The 14830-nt window shown below is 39.8% G+C and overlaps 2 protein-coding genes across 2 annotated transcripts in view; both read right to left on the reverse strand.

The window, feature by feature from the left end:
• Positions 1-14830, reverse strand: part of LOC142340927 (ubiquitin-conjugating enzyme E2 K-like) — a 295142-nt gene that overhangs the window by 186710 nt on the left and 93602 nt on the right. The gene's annotated exons all lie outside the window — the stretch shown is intronic.
• The window catches only part of LOC142341290 (uncharacterized), a 194513-nt gene that overhangs the window by 120984 nt on the left and 58699 nt on the right, over positions 1-14830 (reverse strand). The window contains exon 3 of the mRNA XM_075392209.1: positions 28-219. Within this exon, the coding sequence (XP_075248324.1) occupies positions 28-219 (192 nt within the window). The remainder of the gene's footprint in view (positions 1-27; positions 220-14830) is intronic.

The following is a 14830-nucleotide window of genomic DNA, read 5'->3' on the forward strand; positions in this document are numbered from 1 at the left end:
TTTTATCATAGAAGTTCCGAGATTTACTCACAATTAGGTATTCGGTTTGACCATTATCATCGTCGGACGGGTACTTCCACCTGACCAGTATTTCCCGGCTGGAGACAGAATCCACCCATGCAACAGTACAATCTTGCCATAGGGAAACAGATGATTGGGGATAACCTCGGGTGAGAGACCCAGGAGAACGATGGATCCAGCTTCCATCAGGCTCGGATGCTGACAAAATGGGGATAGAAAGTATGGGCATAGAAAACAAATTCGAGATCGATTTACTGTCAAGCATAGAGCTGGATTAATCTCATATGTATTGGTAAACCGTGAATCTTTAACAGAAACTTTAATTTCAATATCTCATAAACGTTTGTAATTATGACGTAAACGGCCAGTTGAAGATCACACCTCCAGGCAACAAAATGTTGTGAACTAAAATATCTGAAATTGAAAATGTTTATATCAATCCATGGCCGAAAATGTGACATAATACGGTAGCAAGTCAATTTCACCGCGTAAATTTCACCTGGAACGCGGTGAAGTTAAATTTCACTTCAATGTATCCTTTGGAGGCACACATTACTTAGAGATACATAACAAAAGTGCAGATAAAATATGTCGAATTGCAAAAAAATTCCCCTTCTAGTCTAAGTGTAATGTAACGGAACTATTGATATGGGTTTCATATACAGCTGTTGATAATAATTTGGTTATTGTAGGTCAGGTTTATTGCGAAGTGTCCCAGGTTGAGGTCCTCGTTCAAAAGTCCTTATGAAAATACCCATCCAGACTATTTTTGCTTATGAAAATACCCAGGCAGACCAAAAATGCCTATGATCCAGACTTTGCCTCGTTCAAAATTTTGGTGCGTTTATGTGCTCGTTCAAGAACTCTTATGAAAAGACCCGTACAGACCAAAATGCGATATGATCCAGACTTTGCCTCGTTCAAAATTTTGGTGCGTTTATGTGCTCGTTCAAGAACTCTTATGAAAAGACCCGTACAGACCAAAATGCGATATGATCCAGACTTTGGCTCGTTCGATTTATGAAAAGACTCAGAAAGACCGAAAAAGTTTATGATCCAGACTTTGGCTCGTTCAATTTATGAAAAGACAGGAGCTAAGACATACCGACAAAAATGGCGTACGAAACGTCGCTATTTGTTGGTTTCATCGGTTTTGCTTGTATGAAGCGTGGGTTTTTTCGGTTTCGTAGAAGTAATCCGTATTGGTTGTGAGAAGCGTCGGATAATCGAAATTGCCAGTCTCAAATTGCCAGTTGTAATAAAGTCATCGTCCTATCATCGTAGTAGTAGTAGTAGTAGTAGTAGTAGTAGTAGTAGTAGTAGTAGTAGTAGTAGTAGTAGTAGTAGTAGTAGTAGTAGTAGTAGTAGTAGTAGTAGTAGTAGTAGTAGTAGTAGTAGTAGTAGTAGTAGTAGTAGTAGTAGTAGTAGTGGGGGACAAAATCCAACCTCACCTCCACGTGGTGTCCCCTGGGGGTAGGTCATGTGCTGCGGCTCTACGCTCACATGGTCGAGCTAACGAGGCACTGGTCTTCTAGTTTGTGGCGCAACTAGTCGTATCTCAGCCTTCAAACACCAAAGCAATGAGTACAATCAACCATGGCCCCGAGTCCCGGGTAAGGGGTGCTAAGAATCTCCCGAGGAACCAACTCAGAATTGCAACTTTAAACGTCAGAACACTGACCCAAGCCGGATCTCTAGAGGCTTTGAAAATGGATCTGGCGCGATACAAGTTGGATATTCTGGGAGTGCAGGAGACGAGATTGCAGGAGCAAGAAATTGATCTCGGAGACCACAAGCTCTACCTGTCTGACTCGTGGTTGTCTGGTGTAAAGTCGAGACAAGGAGGAGTGGGCGTTGCTGTAAAGAAGTCATTGATAAACAGCATCGTAGAACAAGTGGCTCTAAGTGAACGTATTTGCTACGTCAAGTTTGCGGCTCAGAGGAGAGCCAATCTAGCTGTTGTTGTCTGCTACGCACCTACGAATGAAGCTAGTCTCCAAGAGAAGGATTTGTTTTGGAGTCAACTTTCAGACCTAGTTTCCAGTTTCAAACATAGGGAGCGTATTTGTGTCATCGGTGACCTCAATGCAGAGCCTGGACACCAGTTGAATGACACCATGAGCTGCAGAGGCCCGTTTGGAATGGGTGAAGAAAATGAAAACTCTGAAAAGTTGTTATCATTTTGCACTTCACACAAATTGCTCGTAGGTGGTACATGGTTCCAGCATCGACAAGTGCATCGGTACACCTTCAACCCTCCCGATCCGAGTTGTCGAAAAAAGATGCTGGATCACATTCTGTTTGCAGAGAGATACAGAGGATGTCTGACGAATGTGAGGTCCAGAAGAGGGAAAACCACAATCACCGATCACGAACTGGTCATTGCGGAAGTATCTATGAAACTTTTGTCTAAAAAGTCATGCTTCACGCCCAGAATCAGTTCTGCAAAGCTGCAAGATGAAACAACGCGTGACTTATTCACGCAGGAGGTCAAGTTACATCTTGATAAGAGCGGCGATTTCGAGAATACAGAGCAGTCTTGGGACAATTTTCGAAAAGCCCTGAACCAAGCAGCAGTGAAATGCCTCCTTCCGGACAAGCGAGTGAACAAACCTTGGATTTCTCCAGATTCTCTGGAACTTATCCGGAAACGAGCCGATCTACAGTTAAAGAAACACAGCAGCGCGGAGGCGCTGTTAGAGTTCACAAACTGCTGTAAGGAAGTCAGAAAAGCTCTACGTGCAGACAAACGGGCATGGCTTGAACGCAAAGGCCAAGAAGTGCAGAGCTTCGCGGATAGAGGCAACTTAAAGGAGGTTTTTGGGGCATCACAGCAGATTTGACGAAACTGGAGGCCCCAGTTGACCAAATTAGTTTCAAGCACTGGCGTCAACTTACGGACGAAAGAGGAACGACTTGAACGCTGGACGGAACATTTTAGTCAACTCCTGAATCCCTCAACATTCAGTTGCAGTACGAGATTGGATCCCGAAGAAGCAGCTGAAAGCTTGCCGATTGACCTGAGCCCAATTCGATTTGAAGAAGTGCTTGAAGCTGTCCGCAGGTTGAAGAATGGCAAGGCAAGTGGACCCGATAACATTTCCTGTGAGATGTTGAAAGCACACAAGGGTATTGTCGAGTGGCTCTGGGACATCATAGATAAATGTTGGTCGACGGAAGTTCTGCCCGATGACTGGAAGGTAGCAGAAATTGTCCCATTATACAAGAGTAAAGGAAAGAGGTCAGAGTGTTCGAACCACCGAGGGATCTCTCTATTGTCAGTACCAGGCAAAGTGTTCGCTTCCGTTACTCTCAATCGATGCAAAGATTCAGTGGATCGCGTCTTAAGGGAAGAGCAGTGCGGCTTCAGAAAAAGCAGAGGATGCGCCGATCAACTCTTTGCCCTGCGTCAAATAATAGAGAAATCAATGGCGTTTCAATTGGATATTAGCTTTTGTTTCATAGACTTTCGAGCGGCATTCGATTCTGTCGATCGTGAGCAGATGTACCAGATAATGAAACACTATGGTCTGCCGCAAAAAGTGATAAACATCATAAGAAACAGCTATGATGGATTCAAATGTCGAGTCAAAGCCGAAGGTGAGAAGGGACGCTTATTTGATGTCAGAACAGGCGTTAGGCAGGGTGATGTGTGGTCCCCAATCCTATTCGGCCTTGTCATCAACTACATTTTAGCTAACTCGGTGCATGGAGGATTAGACATTGGGAGATTGGTGGCTGACTTAGATTTTGCTGATGATGTTGCTCTCGTGGGGGTCTCAGACAGTGAGGTGCAAGAAAACCTACATCGAATCGAGGCCCTAGCGGAAGCCGCTGGTCTGAAGATTAATGTGGCCAAAACAAAGAATATGGGCGTAAAATGCGACAGCCCAAATGTTGTTGCAGTGCCTAGTATCCAACAGAACGTGGAGATACTCACTGGAACACATAAAGGCAAACTAGGACTCCTGGCAGAGACATCTAGCCAGTCACGACTAACCATCGGCACGGAGGTGCTGCTGGGAACGAAAAAGAAAGCGGGCTGGTTCGAAACACAAGATGGCCGGAAGCTCAGATTGAAAAGCTTAGCGGAGGCTAAGCCAGCGTTGGTAGCTTCACAACAACAATCTGCAGTAGCGGATTTAGAGTCGCTAGAAAATGAGAGTGGGTCAGCGGTGGCTGATCAAGAGTCTTTAAGATGTCAGAACTGTCAGCGGCAATTCAGTACAGTTACCGGACGCAAAGTGCACCAAACAAGATTCTGCAAAGCCGGTTTGTCAAAGAATGTCGTCGACAAGTCAAAGTTCGAGCAACTAGAGGCGAGCCTCACCTGTGACAAGTGTGAAAGGAAGTTCAAAACAGTCAATGGCCGAAAAGTTTACCAATCGAGATACTGTGGCAAACCTAAAGCAGCTGCCACACGCGTGTTTTCCTGCAAAGTACAAGATGTTATCGGAAACGAGTTTGAAAACATAGAAGCGTTCAAGTATCTCGGATCATATGTCAGCCTCAAGCATGGAGACCTCCAGGAAGTCAATTGCAAAATTGCAGAAGGTAGACAACGGTTTGCTAACTTCCAAAATCTCTGGAAGAGCAAGCAGCTCAGCGTGCACCTCAAGTGCAATTTGTACAAAGCACTCGTTTTATCAGCCGTGCTGTACAGCTCAGAGACTTGGACTCTTTCGAAATTAATGGAGAGAAAACTTGAGAGTTTCCACTGTGGTTGTCTTCGGAGAATTCTACGTGTGTCATATCTGGAGAAAGCAACGAACGATGAAATTATGTCAAGATCGCGAATGCCCCAACTATCCACGATGATCATGCTCAAACGGATAAAATGGTACGGTCACATCCAGAGAATGGAACCAGGAAGATTAGCCCGCAGTGCCTTCGATTGGGACCCGCCCGATCAATACGCCCATGCCAGACGCGCTCCTGGGGGGCAACGGAAAACATGGATGAGTCAAATCGAAGGAGACTGTGTACGAAACAAAGTATCGTTCACCAGATTGCAGGAGAAAGCAGCAACATGGTCAAAGAATGCCTTCAACAATTTCGTCGTACAGCACTTCACAGAATAACCAAACAAATAACTCTTCTTGTTTTGTTTGTATTTGTATTTGTATTTGTTGCCAACCGTGCCTTTATTTCATATTTGGAATTAAAGTGTTGAAACAGTAGTAGTAGTAGTAGTAGTAGTAGTAGTAGTAGTAGTAGTAGTAGTAGTAGTAGTAGTAGTAGTAGTAGTAGTAGTAGTAGTAGTAGTAGTAGTAGTAGTAGTAGTAGTAGTAGTAGTAGTAGTAGTAGTAGTAGTAGTAGTAGTAGTAGTAGTAGTAGTAGTAGTAGTAGTAGTAGTAGTAGTAGTAGTAGTAGTAGTAGTAGTAGTAGTAGTAGTAGTAGTAGTAGTAGTAGTAGTAGTAGTAGTAGTAGTAGTAGTAGTAGTAGTAGTAGTAGTAGTAGTAGTAGTAGTAGTAGTAGTAGTAGTAGTAGTAGTAGTAGTAGTAGTAGTAGTAGTAGTAGTAGTAGTAGTAGTAGTAGTAGTAGTAGTAGTAGTAGTAGTAGTAGTAGTAGTAGTAGTAGTAGTAGTAGTAGTAGTAGTAGTAGTAGTAGTAGTAATAGTAGTAGCTGTAGCCGTAGCGGTGGTTGAAATTGGAACGATTTCACCCCAATTTTAACCATGGCCTCGGGCGATCTTATGCACAATTTCGATTTGCCCATTTCGTAATTAAAAACACTATGCACTGTTTCGACCCAAATGTCTCTTTTTCGACTTCAATTTTGTTGTACAATTTCCACTTCGCAGACATCCCCTATTTAGTCAAAAAAGAGCAATACGGCCAACTGATTTCAATTCAGTTGATCTCTACTAAACGGTTTTTATATATATATTTATATATATATATATATATATATATATATATATATATACCCAGGTTGACCACCTTAGGCGAAACTTTGAAAACTTACTGAGACCTTTACGGTGCCATAGAAAACTTACAAAACTTTGTACGGCACCGTTTAGGATCGTAATAAGTTTTCTACGGCACCGTAGCCAATTGATATAATTACCAATTTCTACGGTTTTTGGAACTTTTTTATAAGAGTTTTGAAGTTTATTAAACACACAAGCAAAACAAAACCAACAGGGCACATATAATAATAATTAAGACCTCATTTCGTTCTTTTTTGAATTATAAAACTGGTAAGTTTTCAAGTAACCTTTTTTCATCCTTAATAATCCAAACAAAATTTTGTATTGCAAGTGAACTCAAACACAAAATTTTCACTTCAGAGCAGTCTTCATGAGATCAATCAACGTCATACAACTTGAATTTTTGAAGGAACGTAGCACTCGAACTATGCTGCACTTTAAAAACTAAAAAAAATAAGTAAAACTTTTTTAAAAAATCCCATTTTGTTTTTTAATTGTTTAATTCGCTTTAGTTTTTTGACGCCTATTGTGAGCCCTATTCTTTGTTTTATCAATTTTCTTTCACTTTTTTCCTGAAAAACTTCTCTCAGCTTTTGGTAATGAAAAACTACAACCTTTTTTCTTTAAATGACAATTTATCAAATTTTTTGTCTAAAAAATGGGACTCACATTTGAAATCAATTGTTTCGCACGTTTCTCTAAGTTGTTTTTGATCACCTGCGTCCCTCCAAGCCTAAATAAATCTCTGGAAAACTGGATTGGAGTAACATAGAAGCGGTAACGACATGTGGTCTTCGAGTAGATTCCATTTTTTAAAGTGTTTCAGATTCAGAGTGATAGAGGTACAATTAGTTGTTTTGTTGATAAGTAGTCAAGTGCTCAGCACAATTCTACCAACATAGGCTCATTGTGTTGGCAATGTAACCGACTGGCTCATCATATAATTGTACTACCCTAATTCGGCCTGGTAAAAAAGTTATTGATTGCTAAATATGAAAAAAGTCACCATTTCAGGTGATATTGTTGTTCACCAAATATGCGTAACTCAAAATACCATAGTATTCCTGCATATATTGGTTTGTTGGATTTTTATTGGGGTTGGGAGTAACCCCATACACATTTTGTATCTGGTTTTATGGAGTTGAGTGGGTCATTTTTTGCTCTGTAGGCGCCGAACCTCGTCTTTCGGCCAATTTCGGCCAATGCGGCGGTGACATAATGTTATATTTTTTGTGTCAAGATTACAAATTATAGTGTTTTAGATTGCTCAGTTGACGGGGAGTATCACTATAAACAGATTGTACCTTTTTTTTACTAGTTTTGAAGGTTTATTTTAGCGAAACTTGAAATTTGGTAGTCAAAATAGGTCATTTGTCCAAATGAATGAGTGAAGTGGTGTTGCTTGCAATTGAACAAGTTTTTGGGCTTGCGTTTTGTGTTTTCTAGACACTATTTAGGTTGTTAAAGCTAATTGTACCAAACAATGGGATTAATTCAACAATTTTTCTTTTTTCACGATTTCATCAAATTTCTGTGGATGTTGTTTTATGTCAAAACACACAAAACATCATAACCTTCATGGTGAGGTGGGAAATTTTTTCCCACCTCACCATGAAGGTTTGACGTGACCTAGAACGTGGAAGTGGACCAGAATTACACCCACAAATGCTCCGGGAACGCTGTTTCAGGTTGTTTTACATCGGTTCCGGAGATCTTGGGCTTCGATTTTAGCCCAAAAAATGGAGTACAGAACAGTATTTTGTTAATATCTGCTAAAGTACTGGACCAATTTTAACGGGAGTAGTCGCATTTTGTAAGCACTGAACCCCTCTTGCTTGCAGTGTTATGTTCGTTTCCCAAATCGCACTAATCAAAAAGTTATTAATGTTCAAAGTTGAAATAGGTCGAATTTCCGGGCTATTCTGGGTGACCCAAATTTCGGTACAACAAAACGCGCGATTTACCCAACAAGTGTTAGTGTTTTAGAATCCTCAGTTAGTGGGGAGTATGCCCATATATATTTTCCATAGCGTTTTACGGAATTGTGATAGTCAAATTTGGCTCTGAAGTCAGGTCACCTCGCTTTTTGGGTCATTTGGTACGGTACCTTATAATTGCTATAACTCCTTGAAGAATGTACCGATTGTGCTCATTTTTTAATATGATGCGTATCTCAAGCAGTGCTACAAACAGTACTAAGGGCGTTTATTTTGGTTCAGCCGTTTTAGAGAAATTGGCCAGTAAACTTGCCCTCGATTTTAGCCCCAGAAGCGGTTGACACCCCGTTGACACGTACCTTGAAGCTTTGAACTATGTTACAAATCTTAGTGTTTTAGAATCCCCAGTTAGTGGGGATTCTCGCCATATATATTTTGTATGTAGTTTTATGTAGTCCAGATGGTGAATTTTAGCGAAACATGAGACGTACTTGGTCAATTTTGACATTTGGTACGGTACCTTTATGTTGGAATATCTCCTCGTAGAGTGAACCGATTTTTGATCTGTTTATTGATTTGAACTCAGCTTGAGCCGTACTTGAATCCCTGTAAATAGCGTTTTGTTTCTTTCAGCCGTTTTTGAGAAATTGGCCAGGACACATACCTCCATTTTGTCCAATTCGTGTCCGGTACATTTCGTGTTTGTACATGTTACACCCTCAAAATTTGTTATTTTGGACTCGATAAGTAGTTCGTTAGATTCCTCTGATAATGGGGATTGTCCCCGTGTATGTTTTATAGGGCGTTTTCCGTAGTTTAGGTGGTCAATTTTTGGTCTGCAAGTCACCTCTCCTCGTTTCTGGCGATTTTGGTACGGTACCTTAATTATGCAATAACTTCTCGTAGAATGGACCAATTTAGATGATACTTTGACACAAATTGTGTCGCAAGCAGTACTTGTTTTGCTCTAAGTTTGGTTTGGTTTCGTTCCGTCAGTTTGGAAATATTGACCATTGAAGATACCCCAAGTTTTACCATCTGAAACAGGAGAATGGTCATCTGCAGCCTGTTACTGACCGTTGATGTTGTTATCATTCGGGTTGTTTAGGTAGCTGGGTAGACTCAGTGTATCCCAGTGATATTCCCAGCAAAATTTGGTTGTTATAGTTATAATCGTTGATGACGATGTTTGGTCATTTTGGTCATCATGGTCATTTTTTGGGGCATTTGGTGCCAAAGACTCGATCGTTAATAACTCTACATACAGGATTTTTTTTTCCTATTGAGTTGCATATTCAGAAAGCTCGTTAAGCGTGCTTTCTTTTGACCTAATATAACCTGAATAAATACTCCCCAGAAGTTGTACATTTGTGTACAAGCATGGGAAACGTCCCAATTTTCGAGCGGACTTGGTCGATTTTTGCTAATAACTCCTTGTAGAGAAAGAATATTTTCATTTTGTTTAGTGATACTAACAGCGCAGTTCAAGACGGTTACAATGGTATACATGTCATATAGTGTTGTTTTCAAAAAGTTGTGAAATTAGCCTGCGAGTCAACCGTAATTTTGGTCATTTTGAGCGTTTCTGACGCTATTCGTGACCTAACTTCATTCTCGTATCCATTGCAAACTGCATTTCCATGCTCCCTGAGTTCCATGGCATTGTTCCAGAACTCATGCCAAAATTTGGCATTGGTCGGTTGGTGTTTTTTTTGGGGGGGGGGGTCGTTGGGGGGGGGGGGGGTGGCGGTTTGGCGGTGGGGGGGGGGTGTCGCTGGGTGGGGGTGGCCGTGCGTCTTGTGTGTTGTTTCTGATGTTCTTTTATGTATACTAACAAAATATTTTTTCAGAATTTGTTTGCTTGTTTGCCTTTCTTCTATTCTCTCTGCTGCCGTCTCCTCAGGTGAGTTCTTCCCGCTTCTTTGCTCGCTAGCTTTGCTAGCTGGTGCTTTCTTTCGGTCTGGTTTGCTCTGCACCGCAGAGCTGCGGTTTTCGGACCGGTTTTTTGGTCCGTGTTCCCACGTCGTGGGAATGTGTTCTTGCAAAGCAAGAAGGTTCGTTGAAGCTTTGCGCTCTTCTTGGATTTTCATTTTTGCTCTTTTTTTGTTTGCTTCCGCTTTTTTTGGTCTGGTTTGCTGTGCACGCACGCACAGCTTCGGTTTTCAAACCTCAGGACGTGTTCAAAAGATTTGAGGGTCTATGTAGGAGTGTGATAGTCCTAGTAGGTTCTACTGGAGGGCTAATTGTTGATCTAGGTGGTCTGAGAAAAAAGTACTTAATACGTTGTCAAATTTCGAGCTCAAAAGTTATTCTTGTGCGTTTTCATAAAAAGTGATTTTCAATATAGCCAAGGACTTGTTCAAATGATTTGATTGTCTATGTAGGAGTGTCATAGTCCTAGTAGGTTCTACTGGAGGGCTAATTGTTTATCTAGGTGGTCTGAGAAAAAAGAACTTAATAGGTTGTCAAATTTTGAGCTCAAAAGTTATTCTTGTGCGTTTTCATAAAAAGTGATTTTCAATATAGCCAAGGACTTGTTCAAATGATTTGAGTGTCTCTGTAGGAGTGTCATAGTCCTAGTGGGTTCTACTGGAGGGCTAATTGTTGATCTAGGTGGTCTGAGAAAAAAGTACTTAATACGTTGTCAAATTTCGAGCTCAAAAGTTATTCTTGTGCGTTTTCATAAAAAGTGATTTTCAGTATAGCCAAGGACTTGTTCAAATGATTTGAGTGTCTCTGTAGGAGTGTCATAGTCCTAGTGGGTTCTACTGGAGGCCTAATTGTTGATCTAGGTGGTCTGAGAAAAAAGTACTTAATAGGTTGTCAAATTTTGAGCTCAAAAGTTATTCTTGTGCGTTTTCATAAAAAGTGATTTTCAGTATAGCCGAGGACTTGTTCAAATGATTTGAGTGTCTATGTAGGAGTGTGATAGTCCTAGTAGGTTCTACTGGAGGGCTAATTGTTGATCTAGGTGGTCTGAGAAAAAAGTACTTAATACGTTGTCAAATTTCGAGCTCAAAAGTTATTCTTGTGCGTTTTCATAAAAAGTGATTTTCAGTATAGCCGAGGACTTGTTCAAATGATTTGAGTGTCTCTGTAGGAGTGTCATAGTCCTAGTGGGTTCTACTGGAGGGCTAATTGTTGATCTAGGTGTTCTGAGAAAAAAGTACTTAATACGTTGTCAAATTTCGAGCTCAAAAGTTATTCTTGTGCGTTTTCATAAAAAGTGATTTTCAGTATAGCCAAGGACTTGTTCAAATGATTTGAGTGTCTCTGTAGGAGTGTCATAGTCCTAGTGGGTTCTACTGGAGGCCTAATTGTTGATCTAGGTGGTCTGAGAAAAAAGTACTTAATAGGTTGTCAAATTTTGAGCTCAAAAGTTATTCTTGTGCGTTTTCATAAAAAGTGATTTTCAGTATAGCCGAGGACTTGTTCAAATGATTTGAGTGTCTATGTAGGAGTGTGATAGTCCTAGTAGGTTCCACTGGAGGGCTAATTGTTGATCTAGGTGGTCTGAGAAAAAAGTACTTAATACGTTGTCAAATTTCGAGCTCAAAAGTTATTCTTGTGCGTTTTCATAAAAAGTGATTTTCAGTATAGCCAAGGACTTGTTCAAATGATTTGAGTGTCTCTGTTGGAGTGTCATAGTCCTAGTGGGTTCTACTGGAGGCCTAATTGTTGATCTAGGTGGTCTGAGAAAAAAGTACTTAATAGGTTGTCAAATTTTGGGCTCAAAAGTTATTCTTGTGCGTTTTCATAAAAAGTGATTTTCAGTATAGCCGAGGACTTGTTCAAATGATTTGAGTGTCTATGTAGGAGTATGATAGTCCTAGTAGGTTCTACTGGAGGGCTAATTGTTGATCTAGGTGGTCTGAGAAAAAAGTACTTAATACGTTGTCAAATTTCGAGCTCAAAAGTTATTCTTGTGCGTTTTCATAAAAAGTGATTTTCAATATAGCCAAGTACTTGTTCAAATGATTTGATTGTCTATGTAGGAGTGTCATAGTCCTAGTAGGTTCTACTGGAGGGCTAATTGTTGATCTATGTGGTCTGAGAAAAAAGTACTTAATAGGTTGTCAAATTTTGAGCTCAAAGTTATTCTTGTGCGTTTTCATAAAAAGTGATTTTCAATATAGCCAAGGACTTGTTCAAATGATTTGAGTGTCTCTGTAGGAGTGTCATAGTCCTAGTGGGTTCTACTGGAGGGCTAATTGTTGATCTAGGTGGTCTGAGAAAAATGTACTTAATACGTTGTCAAATTTCGAGCTCAAAAGTTATTCTTGTGCGTTTTCATAAAAAGTGATTTTCAGTATAGCCAAGGACTTGTTCAAATGATTTGAGTGTCTCTGTAGGAGTGTCATAGTCCTAGTGGGTTCTACTGGAGGCCTAATTTTTGATCTAGGTGGTCTGAGAAAAAAGTACTTAATAGGTTGTCAAATTTTGAGCTCAAATTTATTCTTGTGCGTTTTCATAAGTGATTTTCAATATAGCCGAGGACTTGTTCAAATGATTTGAGTGTCTATGTAGGAGTGTCATAGTCCTAATAGTTTCTACTGGAGGGATAATTGTTGATCTAGTAGGTCTGAGAAAAAAGTACTTAATACGTTGTCAAATTTCGAGCTCAAAAGTTATTCTTGTGCGTTTTCATAAAAAGTGATTTTTAATATAGCCAAGGACTTGTTCAAATGATTTTAGGGTCTATGTAGGAGTGTCATAGTCCTAGTAGGTTCTACTGGAGGGCTAATTGTTGATCTAGGTGGTCTGAGAAAAAAATACTCAATAAGTTGTCAAATTTTGAGCTCAAAAGTTATTCTTGTGCGTTTTCATAAAAAGTGATTTTCAATATAGCCAAGGACTTGTTCAGATGATTTGAGGGTCTATGTAGGAGTGTCATAGTTCTAGTAGGTTCTACTGGATGGCTAATTGTTGATCTAGGTGGTCTGAGAAAAAAGTACTTAATACGTTGTCAAATTTCGAGCTCAAAAGTTATTCTTGTGCGTTTTCATAAAAAGTGATTTTCAGTATAGCCAAGGACTTGTTCAAATGATTTGAGGGTCTCTGTGGGAGTGTCATAGTCCTAGTGGGTTCTACTGGAGGGCTAATTGTTGATCTAGGTGGTCTGAGAAAAAAGTACTTAATAGGTTGTCAAGTTTTGAGCTCAAAAGTTATTCTTGTGCGTTTTCATAAAAAGTGATTTTCAATATAGCCAAGGACTTGTTCAAATAATTTGAGTGTCTATGTAGGAGTGTCATAGTCCTAGTGGGTTCTACTGGAGGGCTAATTGTTGATCTAGGTGGTCTGAGAAAAAAGTACTTAATAGGTTGTCAAATTTTGAGCTCAAAAGTTATTCTTGTGCGTTTTCATAAAAAGTGATTTTCAGTATAGCCAAGGACTTGTTCAGATGATTTGAGGGTCTCTGTAGGAGTGTCATAGTCCTAGTGGGTTCTACTGGAGGGCTAATTGTTTATCTAGGTGATCTGAGAAAAAAGTACTTAATAGGTTGTCAAATTTTGAGCTCAAAAGTTTTTCTTGTGCGTTTCCATAAAAAGTGATTTTCAATGTAGCCAAGGACTTGTTCAAATGATTTGAGTGTCTATGTAGGAGTGTCATAGTCTTAGTAGATTCTACTGGAGGGCTAATTGTTGATCTAGCTGGTCTGAGAAAAAAGTACTTAATAGGTTGTCAAATTTTGAGCTCAAAAGTTATTCTTGTGCGTTTTCATAAAAAGTGATTTTCAAGATAGCCGAGGACTTGTTCAAATGATTTGAGGGTCTATGTAGGAGTGTAATAGTCCTAGTAGATTCTACTGGAGGGCTAATTGTTGATTTAGGTGGTCTGAGAAAAAAGTACTTAATACGTTGTCAAATTTCGAGCTCAAAAGTTATTCTTGTGCGTTTTCATAAAAAGTGATTTTCAGTATAGCCGAGGACTTCTTCAAATGATCTGAGGGTCTATGTAGGAGTGTCATAGTCCTCATAGGTTCTACTGGAGGGCTAATTGTTGATCTAGGTTGTCTGAGAAAAAAGTACTTAATACGTTGTCAAATTTCGAGCTCAAAAGTTATTCTTGTGCGTTTTCATAAAAAGTGATTTTCAGTATAGCCGAGGACTTGTTCAAATGATCTGAGGGTCTATGTAGGAGTGTCATAATCCTTGTAGGTTCTACTGGAGGGCTAATTGTTGATTTAGGTGGTCTGAGAAAAAAGTACTTAATACGTTGTCAAATTTCGAGCTCAAAAGTTATTCTTGTGCGTTTTCATAAAAAGTGATTTTCAGTATAGCCAAGGACTTGTTCAAATGATCTGAGGGTCTATGCAGGAGTGTCATAGTCCTCGTAGGTTCTACTGGAGGGCTAATTGTTGATCTAGGTGGTCTGAGAAAAAAGTACTTAATACGTTGTCAAATTTCGAGCTCAAAAGTTATTCTTGTGCGTTTTCATAAAAAGTGATTTTCAGTATAGCCAAGGACTTGTTCAAATGATTTGAGTGTCTCTGTAGGAGTGTCATAGTCCTAGTGGGTTCTACTGGAGGGAGGGCTAATTGTTGATCTAGGTGGTCTGAGAAAAAAGTACTTAATAGGTTGTCAAATTTTGAGCTCAAAAGTTATTCTTGTGCGTTTCCATAAAAAGTGATTTTCAATATAGCCAAGGACTTGTTCAAATGATTTGAGTGTCTATGTAGGAGTGTCATAGTCCTAGTAGATTTTACTGGAGGGCTAATTGTTGATCTAGCTGGTCTGAGAAAAAAGTACTTAATAGGTTGTCAAATTTTGAGCTCAAAAGTTATTCTTGTGCGTTTTCATAAAAAGTGATTTTCAAGATAGCCGAGGACTTGTTCAAATGATTTGAGGGTCTATGTAGGAGTGTCATAGTTCTAGTAGATTCTACTGGATGGCTAATTGTTGATTTAGGTGGTCTGAGAAAAAAGTACTTAATACGTTGT

This window comes from Convolutriloba macropyga, chromosome 6 (assembly GCF_964194025.1).
Source record: "Convolutriloba macropyga chromosome 6, txConMacr16.3, whole genome shotgun sequence".
In the NCBI taxonomy this organism is placed as follows: domain Eukaryota; kingdom Metazoa; phylum Xenacoelomorpha; order Acoela; family Convolutidae; genus Convolutriloba; species Convolutriloba macropyga.